General features: G+C 40.5%; 1 protein-coding gene across 1 annotated transcript; it reads left to right on the top strand.

The window, feature by feature from the left end:
* The first annotated feature begins 3,863 nt into the window (after positions 1-3,863).
* LOC124711319 (apolipoprotein D-like) lies at positions 3,864-24,535 on the top strand. The gene is made up of 5 exons (XM_047241337.1): positions 3,864-3,951; positions 15,648-15,781; positions 18,662-18,887; positions 19,154-19,305; positions 20,086-24,535. The coding sequence occupies exons 2-5, from the start codon at positions 15,662-15,664 to the stop codon at positions 20,371-20,373; spliced, it is 786 nt and encodes a 261-aa protein (XP_047097293.1). The 5' UTR covers positions 3,864-3,951; positions 15,648-15,661; the 3' UTR covers positions 20,374-24,535.
* Positions 24,536-24,741: the final 206 nt, after the last annotated feature.

Raw genomic sequence — 24,741 nt, forward strand, 5'->3', positions numbered from 1 at the left:
GCGTCCGCATTGTTACTTTGGGCCAGGAAGGGCTCTCAACAAGGGAGGTGTCCAGGCGTCTCGGAGTGAACCAAAGCGATGTTGTTCCGCCATGGAGGAGATACAGAGAGACAGGAACTGTCGATGACATGCCTAGCTCAGGCCGCCCAAGGGCTACTACTGCAGTGGATGACCGCTACCTACGGATTATGGCTCGGAGGAAACCTGACAGCCACGCCACCATGTTGAATAATGCTTTTCGTGCAGCCACATGACGTCGTGTTACGACTCAAACTGTGCGCAATAGGACGCATGATGCGCAACTTCACTCCCGACGTTCATGGCGAGGTCCATCTTTGCAACCACGAGACCATGCAGCGCGGTACAGATTGGCCCAACAACTTGGTAGACCCGACTTGATAGACCGCAAGTTTCGCGTATCAAACTGTTCGTCTCAACTTGCTACCTCAATATGCTACCTCAAACTGGCCTACAAAAACATTCCCGCGCTCTCTTCGCACTTTCCGTTAGTTCTAGAGAAAAAAAAATGAATAGGACCTTTTTTGTAGGAAATTTAATATAGTTTAGTTTTGTACTGCGACACTGTTTCGCTGGAGGGTGCGGTGTTTGAGTTATTCAAGAAAAAAGTGCAAAAGTGATTTTAAATGTGTACTATCTCGGAAACCATTCGGAATAGGCCATATGTCCATATGAAATTTTTTGTTCAGAATCACCGTCACCCTTCAAAGCATGTACCTTTCCTCCTGACTCAGCCCGTGTAACACAATATGCTCTCTTAACACCTGGCCGCACGACCGCACGTTCGAATCCTGCCTCGGCCATGGATGTGTGTGTTGTCCTTAGGTTAGTTAGGTTTAAGTAGTTCTAAGTTCTAGGGGACTGATGACCTTAGAAGTTAAGTCCATAGTGCTCAGAGCCATTTGAACCATTTTTTAACACCTGACAGTTGCTAACCATTTTGAATTTTGAAGGAGTAAAATTATGTCGACTGCGTTTTATCGTGCAACTATTTTGTTACACCAGTAACCATTTGAGGTTTATGACAATGTGCGCACATAGTGACATGTGAACTGGGATGACGACTTTCATGCCCTAGGAAGGTAAAATTTCCGAGACGGAACTCTCACCATGGACATCCTTCTTAATGGGACAGTGTAATATCTGATCAGAAGTGTCTGGACATTCCTTCAAAATGAAGAATTGATCACTAGATGTCACGAGATACGGACCCGTCAGTATAAAAGGAGGCGGTGAATATTGTGTTGCAAGTAGGGAAGCAGTAACAGCTGAATGTATGGGTAAGGAGAGCTTAGTGACTTCGAAAGTGGGGTAGTTATTGGATGTCCCATGAGTAACAGATCCATTACAGAAATTTCAACCCTTCCAAAGCTACCCAAGTCGACTGTCGGTGATGGGATTGTGAAATAGAAATGTGAAGGAACAACCGCAGCTAAACCAAGGCCATGTACTAGGATTGTCAAGCGCGATTGTAAGAATTCGCGTGAAATCAGTTATCGGTCTTTAGTTCCAAAGTGTCAACAGGAGTACAAGCACAATGACTGAAGGATGGGGTACAACAATCGAACAGCACCTCTTAAGCCACACATTTCGGTAGTCACAGAGCAACTGGACAGTCGATGATTGGAAACATGTGATTAGAAGAGATGAGTCACGCTATACCCTCTGGCGATCCGATGGAAGGGTTTGGATTGGGCGAGCGCCTGGAAAACGTTAGTGCCAACAGCGAAGACTGGTGGTGTTTCGGTATGGAGGTGTTTGTCTTGGTTAGGATGTGGTCTCCTTAACGCGCTTAAGAAAATGCTGAGTTCGGAAGAGGATGAACACATTTTACAACATTATATATTGCGTGCAGTAGAGGGAGAGTTCTGAGACGGTGGTTTTATCAGCTCATAAAGCAGCATCTGTGTGTCAATGGTTTGTGAACAACAACATTTCTGGAGCGGACTGGTTGCCCACAGTCGCGACATGAACCCAATCCCTTTGGGATAAGTTACTTTGCTCCAGGCACCAGCGTCCAACATGACTACCTTCTCTGGTTTTGAAGAACTGGCTGCCATTCCTCCACATGCTTCAGTCACTTCACTGAAAGTGTCGCCAGCAGAATTCTACATCTGCAACTACGCTTATACTCCACAAGCCACCCAACGGTGTGTGGCGGAGGGCACTTTACTTGCCACTGTCATTACCTCCCATTCCTGTTCCAGTCGCGTATGGTTCGCGGGAAGAACGACTGCCGGAAAGCCTCCGTGCGCGCTCGAATCTCTCTAATTTTACATTCGTGATCTCCTCGGGAGGTACAAGTAGGGGAAAGCAATATATTCAATACCTCATCCAGAAACGCACCCTCTCGAAACCTGGACAGCAAACTACACCGCGATGCAGAGCGCCTCTCTTGCAGAGTCTGCCACTTGAGTTTCCTAAACATCTCCGTAACGCTATCACGCTTACCAAATAACCCAGTGACGAAACGCGCCGCTCCTCTTTGGATCTTCTCTATCTCCTCTGTCAACCCGACCTGGTACGGATCCCACACTGATGAGCAATACTCAAGTATAGGTCGAACGAGTGTTTTGTAAGCCACCTCCTTTGTTGATGGACTACATTTTCTAAGGACTCTCCCAATGAATCTCAACCTGGCACCCGCCTTACCAACAATTAATTTTATATGATCATTCCACTTCAAATCGTTCCGTACGCATACTCCCCGATATTTTACAGAAGCAACTGCTACCAGTGTTTGTTCCGCCATCATATAATCATACAATAAACGTTCCTTCTTTCTATGTATTCGCAATACATTACATTTGTCTATGTTAAGGGTCAGTTGCCACTCCCTGCACCAAGTGCCTATCCGCTGCAGATCTTCCTGCATTTAGCTGCAATTTTCTAATGCTGCAACTTCTCTGTATACTACAGCATCATCCGCGAAAAGCCGCATGGAACTTCCGACACTATCTACTAGGTCATTTACATATATTCTGAAAAGCAATGGTCTCATAACACTCCCCTGTGGCACGCCAGAGGTTACTTTAACGTCTGTAGGCGAAGGGTTTGACGGTCCCCATATTAACGTCCACTAGTGGATATCTGGATACTTTTAATCAGTCAGCGTATGTTTCATATCATTTCTACCATTTTACGTCACTACTGATATTTTCACTTCAGTTCAACTGATAATGTTTCAGGTACTTTCTGTGATAAATATCCGTGTCCTACGATTACACGTACTTTTTCATATTCTAAAGGTAAATGAATTTTCACTAGGGGTAAATGCCCCCACTGCTCCCCCCCCCTCCGACCCCCCCCCCCCCCCCTCACTCATGCGAGCGCCACCACACTATACCAAACATTACAGCACCAATCGCCGTTCGAAATCACAGGCGTTGCGATAGTAAAATTACCGTACAAGCCGGTTAGTAGTAGTTGTAGTTCTTTTAATCACGTAATATAGTGTAGACAGACCCTAATAATGAGATCACACAGCTTGATACTCATAGCACGTAAATGAATAATCATAACAAATCTTGTTTCACGATAGTAATAGAAATTTAAATCAGTTCATCGTCAGTCTCTTGTTCGCAAAGTGTAGTACCTTTGTGTTGTTCTTAATTACCTCGTAGCCGACACAGTCACCAACCCGTGACGAAGCGTCATTTGCGACGCCGGGAGAGGAGTTCACGCGATTACGGTAGCTGCATGTGTCAGACTTCCGCAGAAACCGGGTGACCTCAGAGGAGAACGGAAGTAGTAGCCCGTACTCTCTTATCATGCAGCGTGGTGGGGAGCGCAACAGGCAGCCCGCGGAGGAAGTGGGGGTTCTGCGCTGACTAAGCTCACTGACTCACTGCCCCTCCTGCTGGAGCCAATAGAGTATTTAATTCGAGCGCGCCGCTTGCTTGGGCTGTCATTCCTGGGGAGGCAGTCTGAGAGGTGAGTAAGTGGTGATGCGTTGCCGTTAGTTTAGTTTATAAGTCTACTTCTGTGTGCGTTTGTACGTCAATCTCTACGGTGTGTTTTTCCCCGTGTGGCTTGAGCTGGTGCGCTCTGAAATTTAGTGTTGCAGGGAATAATACGCGTTCATAGGGAGTGCAACAATGTAGGAATTAACTTTTCCTGTGTGTGAACTTGAGATGTGCTAACATCTATGGTTTGTTCTCCAGATGCAGTAGTGTCAAGAATAGTCCCACCTGAATGCACTGATAGGCCCGTTTCTTTTACTTTCTTTAATTGTACCGATAAATTACACCTAACACACTGTTTTTGTGTAACGGTGTAGTTTTACGGGGAAGATCACAGGTATGATAAATCGTCTATTTAACGAAAGGGATTCTGAAGAACTCATGAAATTCGCATTGTTTTGAGAGTGAAATTCTGAACGTGTTTTATCTCACATCATGAAATCCGCATTGTTTTGACAATGAAATATTAGATTAATTTTTCATATGTTTGTTGCTGGAGGATGAACAGTGGTGAACAGCCTTCCAAAGGTCATCGAACTTTGCCTTCTGAATTTATAGTGTGAAGTTAAGTCGCCAAGCAGAGAGAGAGAGAGAGAGAGAGAGAGAGAGAGAGAGAGATTGATAGAAGCGGGGAGGGAGAGAGAGAAAACTTTTATTATCCCGCAGAGCAACTTTTCGAGAGAGCGACTTGTGTGCGAAATGCAGTCGGCGGTCTTTAGCATCACGTCTATCAGTAAGGTGCTGTGAAATCAATCCCAGCAGAAGAGTTATGTGCCTGGTTATCCTGTGACTTGGCTTAACAGGTGAATTCCAGGTTAGGAATTCGGTGGTCTGAGGTTCGGTTAACATGAATTTCGATTCTGACAGGTTCAGGTTTCACGTTAAACAGAAGGTCCCTTGTAACTGCCCGTGTGACAGATTGCTAACGTCTTACGAGTATAGCTGCGTCATGGTTATTATTGTCAAACCAAACCTACAAGATCTGTGTTAATGTATCATTAAGAAGCAAATTTGACATTGCATTCTTATATGACGGGTATCCATGTTTCAGAAATGAGTGTTGTCTGGCGTTCTGTTTATTTCTTCTGGTTATGTTACTGTCATATTGAGCACAATTGACAAAGGAGTGTCTGGATCGCGAAATGCTCGAATGCAGTGTTTCCCATGAATGAAGGAAGATTATGATATAGCATCCCATCGAAAAAGATTTCATTAGATGTGTAGGTAAAGGCAGAATTGCACGAGAATGCTATAAGAAATTGACCGCAGTCATTTCGAAAGAAATGTACCGTTATAAGTGATTTACAAAAATTGGCGGAAAACCTCAGGAAGGTCGGCCGGGGATCTGAAAACAGACTTCTCAAATTCAAGTTTAGAATCTTTTTCCACTTCGTTGCGTCTTTCGCTGTACGTTAGTCGATTGGATGATGTCGCAGGAGGTAGTTGTATGGCTGAAGTAATGCCGAAGACGCATTATCACCCTTCATTGTACAACAGTCTAACCAGAAGAGCCTGTAAGTTTGGTAATCCACCTGTCCAGGTACTCCTCGTCAATGTTCGTTGTATTAACGACCTAGAGGACCTGTTTGTGACCTTCACTTCGCCGTAATTTGTTTTCTGCACGGAAGCATGCGAAGAAGATTGCTGCGTTCTTTGGGTCCCACACGAAACTATGATGTACCCTGTTCTGCGACGTCTTGCGGCGGATTACCCTGTACCACGCAGAAGGCGGCGGCTACAAAGGGACAGTAACTGCTTCTGAAAGACGCTCTAACTGCTACATCCTGTCGCGTGGGTCGGCGAAGGAAGGCTTCAATCTCAAACAAGGGCGCAGTGATCCGACAGCATACATGTCCAAAGGCGCAGTATTTTATCTGTGCTTGCTTTAGAAATGTTTTTCGAAATGCATATTATTAACATTTGGTGGGGAAAATGTTACCTGATCCTCAACAGAAAAAAAGAATTGCAGTATAGCAAATTCGATGTTGTTTGATTATGTCATGGACGATAAATCATTGGACTCAAACACAGTTTTCACGTATCTGGAAGTGCCCATCCGGATTGTTTTGAAGTAAAACGCCACATAAATTTAATTACAGGCAAGATAAATACCAGACACAGAGGTATGTTAGATAGAACATAAGCAAGCTTATGTCAACCACGATACAAGTCTCTTGCAAAATTCATTTGACCGAGCATTAAGTGCTGAAAGATTGCTTGCTGCTTTTATTCAAGGACATCAACGTTGATGCGCAACATTATTCTGTGGGAAGTAATATGGAAAGCATTTTGATGATAATTTTGGAAATTGTATGACAGTACCGTCGATGACAAGTCAGTGAACACATTGCCTCCTCCCTCATGTCTCTGGCGTATTCGATCTTGACGGTAAAAAAAGAGAAATTTTTGGTAAAGAGAATCGACTGTGATTTTTCCAGCATACCATAAGCAAGTAAGATAGGAAGAGAGTAAAATGATATTATCCGCCGCACACCGCAGGATGGCGTGCGCAATACAGGTGCAGAAGTGGGTTACGAACCGCTGTTTTGATATGAATAAGCTGGTGGTTTGTCATATCAGTACACGAGATGTGTTTTTATATGTCCGTGGATCCACAGTGAGATGAATTTATTAAATGAAGTCTTTTTTTCCTTCAACGCAGTTTTTGTTCGACACAAAAAAGAAGGTTTATTCGTCTCGATTAGCTGATTTTGAGTTCATTGCCATTTTCAAGTGCAGCATTATTCATGCTAGCGTACGATCAAGCACGTTGTTATAACAGATCGAACAGTGTGGTTGTCAGACGTTCAAAATATAATTGTGTACTCTACAAGACTCGAGACAAGGCCGAGTAATAACATCAAATGGAATACCACGAGATGTGTGATGCCCAGTTGTTGACGCGCCTGCCGATTTTTGTGCACCTTTGACCGTTAATCACATTGGTGTACTTCACCGTCCCAAAAGACCTCGTTGTCGACGGGACGTTAAACCTTATAATCTTCCTTCCTTTTCGTGTAACTGAATGTTCCAATGTACCGCCCCATCGACGTCACCTATGAGCCATTTGCATTAGTTTCTACAGTCTGTTCGATATGAAACGCGAGCGGCGTTCAATAAGTAATGCAGCACATTTTTTTTCCTCGGCCACTTTCGGTTGAAAAAAAAATGCGGAATTTGCTATGGGACATCATAGAATATTCCCAGTTTTATCGCTATAGTTCATGAAGTTCCGATAGATGACGGTGCTATACGTAGCTTTCAAGATGGCGTCTGTAACAAAGCTGCGTTCCAAGCAGAACTGTCATTGAGTTTCTTTTGGCGGAAAACCAGAGCATAACAGATCTTCATAGGCGCTTGCAGAATGTCTGTTGAGACATGGCAGTGAACAAAAGCACGATGAGTCGTTGGGCGTGGCGTCTGTCACCATCGCAACAAGGTCACGCAAACCTCTCCGCCCTCCCACGTGCCTGCCTGTCGCACACATGTGTGAATCCTGCCATGTTGGAACGTGCGGACACCCTCACTCGAGTTGAACGACACCTCACTGCACAATTGAACATCTCTGTTGGTAGAGCTGACACACTCGTCCACCAGGGGTACGCAAAGTTGTGTCTCACTAGGTTTCTCGGCACCTAACAGAGGACCATAAAAAGCAACGAAGGACCATCTGTGTGAATTTCTTGCGCGTTACGAGGCTGATCGTGTCAATTTTTTGTCGAACATCGTCAGAGGCGATGAAACATGGGTTCATCACTTAGAACTGGAAACAAAATGGCAATCTATGGAGTGGTGGCAAACCTCCTCTCCTCCGAAAAAAAGGTTCAAAGCTGCAGCCTTAGCCAGTTAAGTCCCGGCGACACCTTTCTGGGACTCTGAAGACGTTATTCTGTTCGAAGTCCTTCTTCATGGACCAGTGATCAACTCTGAAGTGTATTCCGCTACCCTCAAAAAACTGAAGAAACGACTTAAGCTTTTCGTCGCCACAAAAATGCAAGCAAACTCCTTCTCCTTTATGACAACGCAAGGCCTCACTCAACTCTACGCACCACAGAAGGTCTTACAAAATTTCCTTGGACGATTCTTCCTCATTCAACCTACCGCCCAGAGATCTCGCACCTTCCAACTTCCATCTGTTCGGCCCAATGAAGGATGCACTCTGCGGGAAGCAGTATGTGGATGATGGGGAGGTTGAAACTTCCTGGCAGATTAAATCTGTGTGCCAGACCGAGACCCGAACTCGGGACCTTTGCCTTTCGCGGGCAAGTGCTCGACCAACTGAGCTACCCAAGCACGACTTACGTCCCGTCCTCACAGCTTTACTTCTGGCAGTACTTCATTCCTACCTTCCAAACTTTACAGAAACTCTTCTCCGAACCTTGCAGGAAGTTTCATATCAGCGCACACTCCGCTGCAGAGTGAAAATCTCATTCTGGAAACATCCCCCAGGCTGTGGCTAAGCCATGTCTCCGCAATATCCTTTCTTTCAGGAGTGCCACTTCTGCAAGGTTCACAGGAGAGCTCTGTAAAGTTTGGAAGATAGGAGATGAGGTACTGGCAGAAGTAAAGCTGTGATGACGGGGCGCGAGTCGTGCTTGGTTAGCTCAGTTGGTAGAGCACTTGCCCGCGAATGGCAAACGTCCCGAGTTCGAGTCTCGGTCCGGCGCACAGTTTTAATCTGCCAGGAAGTTTCATATCAGCGCACACTCCGCTGCAGAGTGAAAATCTCATGCTGATGGGGAGGTTATTGACTCGTTGGCTTCGACGTCGACTTGTAGAATGGTACCATGCAGGCATAAATGCCCTTCCAGTAAGGTAACGTAAAGCCGTCGCATTGAACCGATATTGTGTTGAAAAACAGGTTTTTGTATCCAAAAGAATGGGAAATAATATGGTGTATAGCAATATGAATAATACCAATAAGCTTTCAGAAAAAAAGATGAGTTGTATTACTTATTGAAGGCGCGTCGTAGCAAAGACTAAGGAAAAGAAATACTTGAGGTACCGTTGTTGTATTCCATTCAGTTATACAGCTGTTCTGCATCGAAGCATCGCCCATGTGTAGTTTTTTTCCCTTGCTTACGCCCTCCTCACATCTTCAGTACGGTCGTTTGAAATTTGCACTTAGTGAACACAGTAACTATTCCGCCTTTCTTCATGGAGTGAGCGATTTTGTGTGCATCATCTTTTCAAGTGCTCCCAGTAATTTCATTTCCCTGAGCTGTTACCGAACAGTAGGCAGTTTCGTTTCATAGTTATTCAGACAGATGTGTTTTAGTATACAGCTTGTTAACGTTCCGCCGGCCTTTGTGACCAAGCGGTTCTAGGCGCTTCAGTCCGGAACCGGCGGTTCTAGGCGCTTCAGTCCGGAACCGCACGACCGCTACGGTCGCAGGTTCGAATCCTGCCTCGGGCATGGATGTGTGTGATGTCCTTAGGTTAGTTAGGTTTAAGTAGTTCTAAGTTCTAGGGGACTGATGACCACAGATGTTAAGTCCCATAGTGCTCAGAGCCATTTGAACCACTTTGTTAACGTTCCATCTGCGAAGTTCGCGATTTCTCGTGAAACGAAGAAAATACAAACCATGCTGAGTAGGCTCTTCAAGCACATTGCTATTACATAGGTCGAAAGCAGCATTATAAGCTTGAAATGAATAATTCGGACATTATCGGCACTAACGCGTAACTGCTTTAACAGAAAGATCAGATCCTTTTTAACAACGAGGAAAACTGCTTCAGAAAGAGTTTCCGTAATTTTCCACCATCACATCAAAACTCATTTGAGTAGTGGCGTAACAATGTCCACAGTTGAAACGCATTCAGTCCGAGTAATTCCATCTTGTACAGACAGCAAATCTTTATAAACAGTTCTGGTACAAAAACAGCGCCATTCGACTGTAGAAGTTGATAGTCTACGCGGATTGATACGAACTTTACTTGCTTAGAAACGTATAGTGATGCCTTTCCGGTGACTGCGAAAGCACAGGAATCCCCCTAACTCCGCGAAACCTCTCGACACTTCGCGACCTCCGCTCGGTAGTTCTCGGAACTCATATGCTGCTTAAGCCGGCGCTGCAAACAGGTTCCTGATCTTTCTGCGCGGCACGTAGCTTTCTCTGACGTCAGCAGCCTTCTACAAACTTACAGGTTGCGTGAGCGGAACGTCTCCCCGCAGGCGGAATACGCAGGGCGCCAACATTCGCAGAGCAATGATGAAATGCTTTACTCTGTTCCACACAGAGTTTCACAAATGGAAAAGTTTGCGTTAAAAAGGAGTGCGTAGTAATCGACATCCATATATTGTCTGCAAACAGAGCAAGTACATATGTGTAGTTCTTAGTATTTTTCGCACCTTCTTCATTAAACAAGGAAAAAATGAGATGAATTCTTTGGCCAAACTGCTATATCTCAAGGGGCGTTATTTTGTGCGCTAATTTGTTAGCGAATGGCTGTTAGCTGTTTATCAGTCTATGTTCTGACCTCTTTTTCCGGCTGTTCTTAAGTGTCACAAGATTCAGCCTCTGATAACGTCTGGTAAAGGGCGCGAAAATCGGCAGTTAAAACAACAAAAAATGATGTCCTCCATATAAGTACTAAAGAAATCCGTTAAACTTTGATTACAGGATAAATCGCACGAATTTAAAAGTTGTAGATTCGACAAAACACTAAGGGATTAAACTAAAGTGGAAAATCACATAGAAAATGTGGAGATTATGAATCAAAGACTGCCTTTTATTGAAAGAACACTTAGAAGATGCAACAGATCTACGAGAGAGACATTACGCTTGTCCGACCTCTACTGAGTGTGTGGTAGGGGACTCCGTACCAGATAGGAGTGACGGAGCATACCGAAAAATTTCGAAGAAAGGCAGCTAGTTTTGTGTTATTGCTAAGCATGGGACAAACTGTCATGGATATGATATGCTACTTGAAGTGGTAATTAAACAAAGGCGTTTTTCGTTGCTACGAGATCTTTTCACAAAATTACAATCGCCAATTTTCCTCCCCGAATGTGAAAGTATTTTATTGACTCCCACCTTCTTAGGGAGAAATGACTGTCATAATAAAATACAAGAAATCAGAGCTCGCACGGAAGGATTTAGGTGTTCATTTCTCCCTCAATGCAGTTCAAGAGTGGAACAGTGGAGAAATAGCCTGTAAGTGTTTTATGAATCCGCTACCAAGCAGTTCAATATGAATTACATGGTAATCATGTATGTAGCTCTAGACCAGAGGTAAAAAAACAAACACTTGCCAGTGTTCTCGACAAAACCTTTAAATGTTAAAGGATTTTCCTTCACAACAGACAATGCAAATTCCATTCTGTATTTCCAAAGAGAAAGACAAAATTATTTATTCTGGAATATGTGTATTGTTGCGATCAGTGTATTCTCGATAGCAGAGCGACTGTGAGGATTGAATCTTATCGTATCTGGTTGTTCAGACTCCTGTTCTGGAACTTCCTGTAGAATAACTGATAGGGGTTGGTAGCTGAGTGATCAGCGCGACGGAATGTCATACCTAACGGCCCGGCTTCGATTCCCGTCTGGGTCGGAGATTTTCTCCGCTCAGGGGGGGTGTTGTGTTGTCCTTATCATCATCATTTCATCCCCATCGACACGCAAATCGCCAAAGTGGCGTCAACTCGAAGAGTGGCTGTGATGTGGGTTCTGAGTGGGGCACTGTCAAGTGGGGGGTGCCCCAGGAATCAGTGTTGGGGCCACTCCTGTTCCTTATTTATATAAATAACATGCCCTCTAGTATTATGAGTAACTCTAAACTTTTTCTGTTTGCTGATGACACTAGCTTGGTAGTAAAGGATGTTGTGTGGAACATTGGCTCGGTTTCAAATAATGCAGTTCATGACCTAAGTTCATGGCTTGTAGAAGATAAACTAATGCTAAATCACTGTAAGACTCAGTTTTTACAGTTTCTAACACACAATTCAACAAATCCTGAAATTTTAATTTCACAGAATGGGCATATGATTAGTGAAACTGAACAGTTCAAATTTATAGGTGTTCAGATAGATAGTAAACTGTCGTGGAAAACCAACGTTCAGGATCTTGATCAAAGACTTAGTGCTGCCATTTTTACTATTCGAACGGTATCCGAAGCGGGTGATCGTTCGACACGAAACTTTGTCTTCTTTGCTTATGTCGGATGGTATTATATTTTGGGGTAACTCTTCGCATTCTAAAAGGATATTTTTAGCTCGGAAACGGCCGGTTCGGGCAATAAGTGGTATAAGTTCACGAACCTCTCGTCGACCACTGTTCACGAGTCTGGGTACTTTGACATTGGCCTCTCGGTATATATATTCCTTGCTGTCATTTTTTGTTAACGATATCAGCTTATTCCCAAGAATAAGCAGCTTTCACTCAGTTAATACTCGGCAGAAGTCAAACCTGCATTTGGATCGGACTTCCTTAACGTGTGTCGTATACTGCTGCATCTATTTTCAATAAGCTACCACTCGAATTCAAAAACCTCAGCAGTAATCCACGCGCTTCCAAATCGAAACTGAAGAGTTTTCTCATTTGTCACTACTCCTTCTATTCTGTCGAGGAGTTCCATGAAAAATTAAGCTGATTCTTGTTGTATTGTTAATTGCGTTTACTTAAACTTATGGACTGACTTTTATCGCGTTCATAAACATTTTTATTTTCATCTGTTATTACTTTTATGTTGTAATTTCATGTACTGACACGTTCCATGACGTTGGAGATTTGCTCCTCAATTTGGTCCTACGAAACTTGAGGAACTTGACGTGTAAATAAATAAATAAAAATAAATAATAGCAGTGCTATCTACCAGCGTGAAAATAACTCGGGTTTCCCACTGGGAAATGAAATAGTGGTAAATCATTTATTGTAAGCTAGATTGCGAGTTGTTCACAAGGCAAAGTGGCAGGGAAGAACCCTTGTTCATCATGCCTCAAGTAAAGACACATCGGCAATGCCGCGGCGAAATGATGGTGCATGTCGCTGTGTCTTCAGCTTAAAAAAAAAAGAAGGAAAAAGAAAAAGAAGATCCCGTAATGTATGCCTACATTACCTATACGTCACAGAGATCTCCAGAAGACAAGTATTGGAATAAAGCAGAGCATATATATATAGTACAAAAATTTCAATTAAGAATACGTCATTGCGAGAATGAACAATTAATTATTTCTCAACATAACAGCAGTGCAGATCGTCTACTGGTTCCACTTAAGTCTGTTACATGGAATGGTTCCCTACGTAGAGATTGAAAACACGAACAACGCAAGAAGTTTACCTTCTGCGTAGCGCAGAGAACGTACTCGTTATCCTTCCTGCTGTCTCGCACCGTGACGGTGCCCTTGGAGCCTTATAAAGAAGTGTTTTCGTTCTGCGGTAATACAAGACAGTCTTCAATAGAAACTGTTCTACAAAATGATCCCAATACCGCATGTACTGGATTTTCATATAACATTACCACACAACATTTGAAGAAGCTCAAAACAGTACATCGTCACCAATTACTGTTTTTCACCTTTTAAAAAAAATTGAATGGTGTGACTCTAGCTTTGTCGTATAAAAAGTAATCCAAGAGTTGATAAAATTCAAATCTGAGCCTCTAGTTGTCAGTCCGATCATATGTAGGAAGAGCCAACAAGATGCTTAAATTGCTTATGTTAGCTTTTGCAGATGGGCTGGCGATACTATGTCAAAAGTTCAAACAACACAAAAACGAATAGAATGAAGTACGGCTCCAAAACAGTTTAGCATTCAAAAATTTAAGAAACTAAATACAGGAAAACCGAAAGTATTTCTCTGTTAAAATATTTAGAGAAAACTATGCAGGAGAATCATCTGAAAAGATTGGTAATGAAATGTGTTGCTACATAATGGAAAGAGACTTCAGACTTACAAAAGATACTTACAAAAACAAAAAAATAAATATCAAAATAAACTGAGACACTACAAAGCATTCATCAAACTACTGCGTTTAAGGGAACTGGAAGACTGATTTAAAACACAAATTGGGACATTGAAGAAATCCAAACAGGGGAACAAAAAGCAATCAGAAAAATGTTTGATCCAAATTTCACTGAAAAAGGGACATGGAGACTAAAAGCTAATTAAGAATTTTAAAAGGATACCAATGTTTATTTGGATATAGGCAAATGCAAGCTTAATGGGCTTATTAAAAGAATGGAACCAACCATAATGTCTAGGTAGACTGTAATTATATGAAGTTGCAGTAAATTGTAAATCTGTGACAGTAAAATGGGTTGGTGAAATAAAAGATCTGAAAGAAGCAAGAAGAACACAACATGATATACGAGACAGACAAAAGTGTAGGACTTGTAGAAAATCCCAAGAAGACTGGAACAACATTATGTGACAATAGGAAAACACTCTAAGAGAATAAAAGTAACATGGGCCCAAAGAAAAGCTCAAACAGAACTCAGAAGTACCCTTTGTTTTAAATCATATGATTCAGCAGTGCCCAGAACTGAATAATAAAAATAATAATAATTTGTTTTGTTTTATGTGAAGATAGGTATTCACTGTAGGGAATGCAGATGGTAGCTGTTGATTTACTGGCAGGACAATGGGAAACTGCAGTTTCTTCAAGAAAGATTGCTTCCACAAACATTGATACAGCCTGTATTGGAACTCTATTCAAGTGTATGGGACCCATATTAACCTGGAATAATGGAGCATCAAGTATTATGCATAAAAGAAGGACAAAACTCTTGTGTATTTTCGGCTTGCTGGAGAGTGTAAGAGTAGTGTTGAAATTTGAAAACTATCGACTGGCAGACACTTGACGCAAATCGCCAAATATCGCACGAAAATTTGGATTTTGTGCAACCCCCCAACACATTGCTCACATAGGGATTATGAAAATGAAATTAGAATGCTGGTAGCAAGAGCTTGCACAGAATTACATTAGCAGTCATTCATCCCGTGGTTCATCTGTGAATGAAATGAGGAATAAACCTTAACGTACCAGTATCAAACAATGAAAATTACTCTCTGCCATTCACTTTATACTGATTTCCAGCATATAGATGTAGGCATTTCCCTTATGTCAATTAATTTGCCTTAAAGCATTTATTGCCTTGGGACTTGAATGACATTCATTGGGTTATAAATATTGTATAACTGATCACAACATTCTGGAACACTTTAATGTTCTGAATATGAAACTGTGTAAGAATTCTGTCCTATATTGGCCAACATCTATTTTGCTCTTGTGAATGCTGACATAAGTACAAGAACTAAATGATTACACTGTTGCTCTTTATGAATGTCTTGTTTTGTTTGATTGAATGAACTGTTGTTTATGCCTGGAGTTCTGATTCTCTTTCTTACATGCATTTTTTCTTCTCTTAATTGTCTGCTTATCACATCTACTCAAAGAGGTACCTTCACTAACTCTCGTCAGCACAATCATTCCTCTGGTATTAAATGATAAGAAGAATATATGTGATTCTAATCCCTTCTTGATAAGTCTGCTTTGAATATTTTGCAGATCCCTTTCAAATCTGTGACCCATCACTAATTATCCAATTACCATTCGGCACTTAAATTTTATTTAGGGAAAGTATGTACAGGAAATATACAATACAATGTTCATATAAGCTTCATGTACTTTGAACATCCTAATATATCCGTATTTGTGTATGTGCAGGAATACTGGTGAATATGGCTGCTGTAACATGTCTGTTGGCCTTGCTGTCTGTTGTGGTGGCAGTGAATGGCCACAGTTACCACCTTGGAGGATGCCCCACTGTTGATCCAATGCCGGACTTTGATGTCAACAGGGTGAGTTACCATGGCTTGTTTTCAACCATGGAAAAAGCAAAATATACATACAGAAAAGTATTTTTATGGAAATTTTCAGATTTAACATTCTCCAAAGTTCTCACTTACATTCTTCATTACGCTAATCCTGTCAGCAGCACAACAGCAAATAAACTATGTGAAATGCGAGGTGTGTTCTAATGTTATCTCCTTCTGAGTAGTCCCTGTTAGATATTACACACATTATGCCAGCACTTCTTCCAATCCCTGAAACGCTTCTGAAGCTTAATCTTATGGATAGCACTTAGCTTTTTCAGCGAAGTCCTTTTAATCTCATCTACACGTGTAAAATGACGGCCTTTTAAGGTCCTTTTTATTTTTGGAAACAGAAAATCACGTCAGGTCATATCTGGTGAATACCTTGTTAACAACTGATGACAGACTAAAATTCCAAGATGGCTACTAGTGTACAGATATGATTCAGACATGTCTATCAACCCAACAATGAAAAATCACATGAATTGCACTAATACAACCCACAAATTTACACAATTCCTGATACTTTTTTAACACACCTTGTATGCCCACCCATTCGTTTTCATTGGCATCAGAATTAGACAAATATATTCGGCTTAGAATTTAGTTTCTGTTCAGCTCAACAAGTAGTGTGCTTGGAAACAAGATAAGGGAGATACTGCTCAAGTTTTGCCTGATTGTGCTGATTGTGACAGCAATGTATGGAACTAAGTCTTGAATGTTTACTAGCAAGAAAGAAAGGTAGATTCGAATGTGTCACCTGTGGATTGCTTGTTTAATTGTGAATGCCACAAGGAGAGACTATAAAAAGTAAAATGACATAAAACACACAATAAATATTTACAGAATTATTCATTTCTTGGGGAACAGATGAGTTACGAGTGTTTGCTCAACTTAGTCTTCAGTTACTGAGACTGTTATGCAGCAGTCTTCAGATGTGTGATATTTTTACCATAACATGATTCGGAACTACGTCATTCCATTATCAGGTGCTGTATAACAAGGAAACAAATCATTCAATCACAATACTATACATACTGACAACCATATAGAGTAATATTTTATATGGTTGTCTGTATGTATAGCTTTGCAATGCATTGAATTGTCTCCTTGCATTATAGCACTTGTTAGTGGGATAATATAGTCCAGAAACATGTTGTGGTAAAAATATCATACATTTGACAACTGGTGCATAACATTCATAGTGCTGATTTATGTGGCAGTTGTATAAGGGGCATTCAAAAAGAAACAAGTCAGAGGCATAATGACAGAAAACAGTACCTGCATGTTAGAAGTATTGACCCTGGCTGATGAGACACTTGCCCAACTGTGACACAAGGCGGTGAATGGTTGTCTCTTAAAATTCCCGGGACTGCAGTGTGAACCAGTTCCACATGTACAGCTAAATGTCATCGTCCACATGAGTGCAGGAAAGTTTATGCTGACCTTCTTCTTTAACCAAGGTGGCATCCTTCTGGTTCACTTCCTACAGCACAGGACAACAGTGAATGTCCAGTGTTACTCGCAAACCTTGACAACCCTTTGCCAAGCAATCAAAACAACCAGGCAGTCTCACCCATGGGGTCATTCTGCTCCACGACAATTCAAAGCCTCATACAATCAACACAGTCACGGCACTCCTGCAGAAATTCAAATGGGAGGTTCTCAGCCACCCTCCATACAGTCCAGACCTCTCTCCCTGTGATTACGCCATTTTGGTCCTCTTAAAAAGGCTCTGAGGGGCAAACGATTCACCTCAGACGATGACGTCCAGCTGTATGTGCAGAACTCGTTAACATTGCAGCCCCGGGAATTTTATGAGGCAGACATTCACTGCCTTGTGTCACAGTGGGACAAGTGTCTCAACAGCCAGAGTCACTACTTCTAACATACAGGTACTGGTTTCTGTAATTATGCCTCTGGCTCGTTTCTCTTTGAATGCCCCTTCACAACAGATATCCATTCTTCAGAAATCAGCATAGGGTGTTTTGTACAATGAGCATAGTAACAGTGGGCAACAGGTAGAAAAATGAACAATATTCATACAAGTCTGAAGCTGCAGCATACAAATTAATTCTAGTTGTTATGAGCTTCTTTGCTGATGAAGTTGTACAACAACAGGTAGGATGTGCTATTGCAACACTATACTTGTGACAGTGTTTGATCCATCACAGCGAATTAGTCAGTTGATAATGTCACGCAAATGAAATAAAAACAATTCAGCCATCTGACTCTTATTCATACTTTGGTAGACCTACCTGTCTTCTGTTGTTTTGCCATTGTGTTGAATTTGATTTAATTTGATTGTACTCTGTTAGGTTAGAATAAACGGTTTTCTAAATCATCTGTTTATTCCAGAGGGTCAATAGTGCAAGACAACTGATTCATATATTGTTTTACTATATTCATTTAAGACTTCCAGAAATATTTAAGCATTTTTCTCACTTTAATTTTAGTCAGTACTTCTGTTTTCTTTATTGCATTTAACACTTTCCTAACAACATGAACAACATTCTCATGTTCCTTTGAAGCACTCGTTTCTCATGATTTGACATACAAAAATATTATTGCTACAAAACTGAAGGCAAGATAGTATTATAAACAGAAGTATGTAAAGTTTTCCAAATACAACAAATCTTACTGGGGCTGTCAAGTATGGTGTCTGAGGGCCTTGACAGCACGTTAGTTACCTTTATGTAAAGATCTTTATTTTAGCTATATAAATATCATAAATTCTTTAGTGACACCATCTGCCATGACACAAAAAAGTGCCCAAACTGCATAAGTGCAGTTTAATTATTGTTTCATAACCATTAGTCGCAGTATTTCTTTTGATTATCAGAATATGTTAATTATATGTTACAGTTCTTGGGCAAATGGTATGTCATTCAGAAGACATCAACAGGCAGCACTTGCCTGGTCAACAACTATGCTGTAGACACTAACCATACTGGCCACTACTTGCTGGAGCAGCGCAGCCAACACTTTATTCTTGGAATGACATCTGTGGACCATGTCTATCGCTACACTGGAGATCTGACGATACCTGACAAGCAAACACCTGGTGCTATGCGAGTCAGATTCCCTCTCAGTGAGTGATTCTGTCGATATCTCTTTCTGAAAAGTTTACTTTTAACTATTAGCTGTAAAATGTTATGAAATCAGTTTACTTCTTGCATGATCATTAAATACTTGATAATTTTGATTCCTTGTATCCTTTCACACAGTAATTAAATATTGTAAACCTCAAATTATGATGAAATTGACTTCAGTAGTATATATTTTTCTTTGCTTTCTTGTAGGGATCCTCTACAGTCCAATTCTGGTTCAACTACAGTTTAACTCTCTCTCTTCCAGGCATTGCCGGCAGTGCAAGCTACACAGTCTTTGCAACAGACTATGAAAATTATGCTGGTGTCTTCACCTGTCAGAAGCTGGCCTTTGCTCATCGCCAGTCTGCATCGATACTGTCCCGCTCACCCACTCTCGACAAGATGTATGTTGAGAAGGTAAGGAAAGCTGCCACTTGTTAAGATTAGAGATTGTATGGTAATTTTATCTTTTGACTCTTTTTTTTATCTTTTGACTCTTCTTCCTACAGTTTTAGAATTACTACCTCAAACACAGTTTCATGGTAGTGGCTTGACGTCTTTTGCCATAAAAATTCATATGGCACAGTGAAATTACTCTTCTCATGCTTTGTTAATGAATGCTGCAAATTTCATTAAAAATTCAGACATATCTGTAAGAAGTTCAATTATAGATGGAATAGTAGAGTAATGAAATGAGAATGCTCTTTTATGATTATATAGAAAGTCATGTTTCACTACTAACCTTATAAAAAGGGAGAAGAAGTGCCCTGAGTGTACTCCACTCACTTGTCATCATTTCATCTTTGGGTGAATCATACTGTATTATCATTGAATTGCACATTTATGGCCTAAGTGGTTTTGTGTTTTGTTTCATTAGATATAAATTAAGTGGCATAGTTTATGGAAGCACTTAACATTTGGATTATAACTGGGAGGTCTGAACTGCTAATTATAGTTTAAGTAAGTTTGCAAGTGCAGCTAATTGGAACCATTTTAAACAAAAACAGTAAAACATACAATGAGGGTGTATCAAAAATTGTATAGTTTATATTTTGTCTGTCCAGACTTTTTCACATTAGTGTTCAGTGCATGGATGTTCATAATTTGTTATGCTATTGCTCTTGTGTCAGATAACACATATGTTGTCATGCAATATCAAATGTTCAATGCTGATAAAATGTCTTCTTGTTTTTGCAGATACGAAGCAAGTTGACCAGTTTTGGTGTTGATCCTTTTGATCTGAGCATCATCAAGCAAGATGAGTGTCCGAAGGTGACAGATGACAGCTATAATATCAATATCAACCCAGATACCTTCAGCCCTGGTAGTATTGCCGGTGTTGTTCGTACAGCAGGAGATAAGTTGGGTGATGGTGTTGAAGTAGTTGCTGAAGGTGCCAAGAAGGTATACCATAAAGTCCGTGGAGATCGGGATCGGGAAGAAATTAGCATTTATCAGCCAGATGAGTCTGAGTGGCTTCCATAAATTGGTGAATGTTGGGTAATTAAATTTTATTCACCCTCTTCACAGACGAATTTGAAACTTAACGAAAGAATCAGTTTTTTGAATCTGTTATTGATAGTATATTAGTTTAATGGATTTGTGATACAGTTGGCTAAAGTATAAATGTAATGATGAATTGAAATGTATCTGATGGAATTTGACTTGTTCTTGTACCAATGGATTCGTATAAATTGTTCCAGGAACATGTGTTTTTGCTCAGTTTCTTGTTTCAGTAAAGGGTAGTGTATGAACATAAGTATTCCATAGCTTATAGTTGAAACACTTATCAATTTCTATAATTTTTACTTTTAGTGAGTAAAAAAATTGTGCCATATTAGCATTTTGTGATATTGGATAATCACCCTTGCCATTGTCACCATCCTCTTTTGTGTACATTTTGTTTCCTAGTGTAAAATAGTTTGTATTAGTTCTAGTCAAAAAGTGTTCTTGAAATACTTCAGTACATTGTCGAATGTAAGAAAAAATAAGGAAAAACTAGGCATCTGTGCTACCTATGATAGTGTCAAAGTATAAATACTGCCTTCAGCAGAGACTTCTGTAATATAGAATTTCTGTGTGTGCCTGTGGTTATGTAAATAATATGTCTGAATGTGGAAGTATAGAGATCACTGTTTTGAGGTTTTGTGTTGAATAAGACTCTCTCCAAAACATATGCCCACATACATCACACTTCGTAATATGCTGATTCATTTCATTAAATGTACATACCATTAACAAACATAAATCAGTTTCATAAGTCTGTGAAGCCTATGCCTAATATTATGAATTCAGTGACATATCACAGAGAATTATAAAAACATAATTTATCTGCCTTGAATTCTGCAGTTTTTAAATATATTTAATTGTATACAGTACTTGACTTGTGTTGTTAAGCTGATTATTAGTTAAATTAGTCTTGTTGAAAGAACATTTTTTTAATAAAATTACCATACTAGCAGATGATGTTACAGTAATAACATTTAAAAAGAAATTTGTGTGGAACAGAGAGAGTTGTGTAATTGTTGAACTTGTTGATACAGTGTCATTGACAGATTTTTTTTAGAGGCTGTGTTATTTTTTAATAGGTGTCCTGCTTTGATGAAAACAGATGTACAAAGCAGAAATACTTGAGAATTTATCCAAGTAAGGGGGTTTCTTTTGTTAAATGGGCATTATGGAAATGAATAGTTTCCAATAATATAGTGTGTGTGTTTTTGTTTGTTTTGAAAGGCCAATTTCTTGTGCTATGAAGGCACTTTGTGTTTTGCCTTTTTTTTTAGTAGAAAGGCAATATTTTTTTAGTGTAGCAGCCTCTGTGTAATACTGGATTGCTTCTGTGTTGGGAAACTAATGGAGGGGGTTGGGGGGTGGGATGTAGAAAAAATTACACAGTATGTGTGTGAATTGGTATGAGTTATATATCAACAAGATACCCTTCTATGTTAAATGGGGCAGCTTTTTGTAGTTAATGTGGCAGCTTCTGCAACAAAGGAGTGAATCTCCTGAGTATGTGGACCAGCTTTTGTACTGAGTAGTGTAGCTTCTGTATCTAGTTGGCCCACTTCTGTTTGAAGTAGGGCAGTTTCTGTATCAAGTAGGGCAGCTTCTGCACCAAGCAGGGCAGCTTCTTCTTTAAGAGGGACAACTTCTATATTAAGTGAGGCAGCTTCTTTGTCAAGTGGGGCAGCTTCTTTGCCAAGAGGGCAGCTTGTATGTCAAGTGGGGCAGCTTGTATGTCAAGTGGGGCAGCTTGTATGTCAAGTGGGGCAGTTTGTATGTCAAGTGGGGCAGCTTGTATGTCAAGTGGGGCAGCTTGTATGTCAAGTGGGGCGGCTTGTATGTCAAGTGGGGCGGCTTCTGTGTCAAGTGGGGCAGCTTCTGTGTCAAGTGGGGCAGCTTCTGTGTCAAGTGGGGCAGCTTCTGTGTCAAGTGGGGCAGCTTCTGTGTCAAGTGGGGCAGCTTGTAGGTCAATTGGGGGATCTTGTATGTCGAGTGGGGCAGCTTCTGTGTCGAGTGGGGCAGCTTCTGTGTCGAGTGGGGCAGCTTCTGTGTCGAGTGGGGCAGCTTCTGTGTCAAGTGGGGCAGCTTCTGTGTCAAGTGGGGCAGCTTGTATGTCAAGTGGGGCAGCTTGTATGTCAAGTGGGGCAGCTTCTGTGTCAAGTAAGGCAGCTTCTGTGTCATTTGGGACAGTTTCTGTGTTGTGTGTAATAACTTTTGGGTCACATGAGGTTGTTTTTCTGTCAAGTGGAAAAGCCTTTTGGTCAAGTGGGGCAGCTCTGTGATCAAGTGGGGCAGCTTCTGTATCACATGGGACAGTTTCTGTGTTGTGCAGAATAGTTTTTGGTTACATGATGTTGTTTTTCTGTCAAGTGGAAAAGCCTTTTGGTCAAGTGGGGCAGCTCTTTCATCAAGTGGGGTAGCTCTATTGTTAAGTGTGGCATATTCTTTGATCAAATAGGATAGGTTTTAGGTTAGATAAAACAGCCTTTTTATGAAGTAGGGTAGCTTTTATATCAGTTGGACCAGCATGGCGGTCAACTGGGACAGTTTGTGCTTAAAGATGGAGTAGAATCTCTTTAGTAAATGGGCCAGCTTTTGCTCCAGGTGGGATAGCTTCTGCATCAAGTAAGGCAGCTTGTGTGTCATGTGGGAGAAACACGTGGATAAATGGCACAGAATTTGCATCTAGCAATGCAGTTTCTGTGTTAAATGGGGCAGCTTTAGAGTCAAATGGGGCAAGTTCGGTATCAACTATGGCAATTGATCAATTATGGCACCAAAGTAGACCAACTTTTCGTAACATTTATTTTCCTCATTTAAAATCTAGTAAACATGTCAAGGGAGAAATAATTCTTGTGAAGTGGTGCAGCTAATTGCTATAAACAATTGCAGCTTTGTAATGAACTGAGACAGCTCTTTTACGACTAGGACATAATTTATGTAATATGTGATCACATTTGGCATATTTTCTGATCTTAGAGGCTCTTTTTAACTATTAAAACCATAGAACCATTCTGTAACTAGTTTGTAAATAGGTATAGTGTGCTGTAAGGCTCCATAGACGATATAATAGTACTTGGTTACATAGTATTTTTGTTGTTTTAATGGTACATATACATCCTTAAAAATATTGTGGTTTGAAATATTAGGACAATGTTGTTTGTTGGGGTGAAATCATAGTAAAAGAGAAGTTAACAGTTATTTCAGAAAATGGGATGTAGGCAGCTCCAGTTACATGAAAAGATAGCAGTTTTCCGTGTAGATTACTGTGCTGTTGCTGTCTAAAATGATGAGCTTCACTCATAGGAACATTTAGGGTGCTAGTGGGTAGCTATTTCTAACAGAGTAATGGTGTTCAAAACAAGTGTTGCGACAGTAGAGGAATTTGGCAGTTTTGTTTCTGTTGAAATCTTGAATGATGTTGCAACAGCACAAGAGATTTATGGTGTGATTTATTCATAGAAATTAGAACTTTTTCCAATCCATGGCTGTGTAATGCAGCAACCAGTGGTAACAATATGAAAGAAAAAACAGTCTTGGTTGCAAAACTGCAGTTTGTTTTATGTTTATAGAAACTGTTAGCTACATATGTTATTAGTATTACAGATGAAGGCAACTATTCAAAATTACTACTGTTGCTTAGTAGAAGGAGAATGCTATGAGACCTGTAGATGTTAATGAGATTAAATTATGAGGTAGCTAAGACATTTAATATGTAATGGTGCTACAATAAGAAGACATTTAATATTTAATGGTGTTACAATAAGGAGAATAATTTATTTGATTTGATGTGATGATGTCACTGAATCCATTCTGAAAAAAGAACACTTATAGCAAGAGTCTTCCGAAAGAGATTCTACTTTTTGTTATAGTTATCATTTTACTGATTAGTAATATTGAATGAGTTGCAACATATGTAGAGTAGTGTGAAATAGTGTTTCCTTAATCAAAGAATGAGTGTGTTTGTGTATTAATGTTAGCAAATTTGTTAGGAACTTTGGCATATAAGGAGAGCATCATGCAATGACTGAAGCTTGTGTAGATATGATCTTGTATTCCAATATGTTACTCTATGAGTGACAATGTATATGATAAGTGGAATGATACATGAATTGTAAATAAATAAACATATTTTTGAATTACATATCTGTGTCATTTTTTTCCTCCAGTAACAATACTAGAGAAGGGAAGTTGCCACTCACCATATAGCGAAGATGCCGATTCGCAGATATCCACAACAAAAAGATTTTCACAATTATAGCTTTTTGATTGTTTGATTTTTCCTCCAGTAACTTAGAAGTCTTAAACAAAGTATGTACATATTAACATTAATGCTTGATGTTCTGCTCC

This window comes from Schistocerca piceifrons, chromosome 8 (assembly GCF_021461385.2).
Source record: "Schistocerca piceifrons isolate TAMUIC-IGC-003096 chromosome 8, iqSchPice1.1, whole genome shotgun sequence".
NCBI classification, from domain to species: Eukaryota; Metazoa; Arthropoda; class Insecta; order Orthoptera; family Acrididae; genus Schistocerca; species Schistocerca piceifrons.

Coding starts and splice junctions, on each gene's coding strand:
- LOC124711319 (XM_047241337.1), top strand. CDS start 15,662: ATGGCTGCTGTAACATGTCTGTTGGCCTTGCTGTCTGTTGTGGTGGCA. Junction 15,782..18,661: donor CGGACTTTGATGTCAACAGG/GTGAGTTACCAT, acceptor TATATGTTACAG/TTCTTGGGCAAATGGTATGT. Junction 18,888..19,153: donor GCGAGTCAGATTCCCTCTCA/GTGAGTGATTCT, acceptor TCTCTCTTCCAG/GCATTGCCGGCAGTGCAAGC.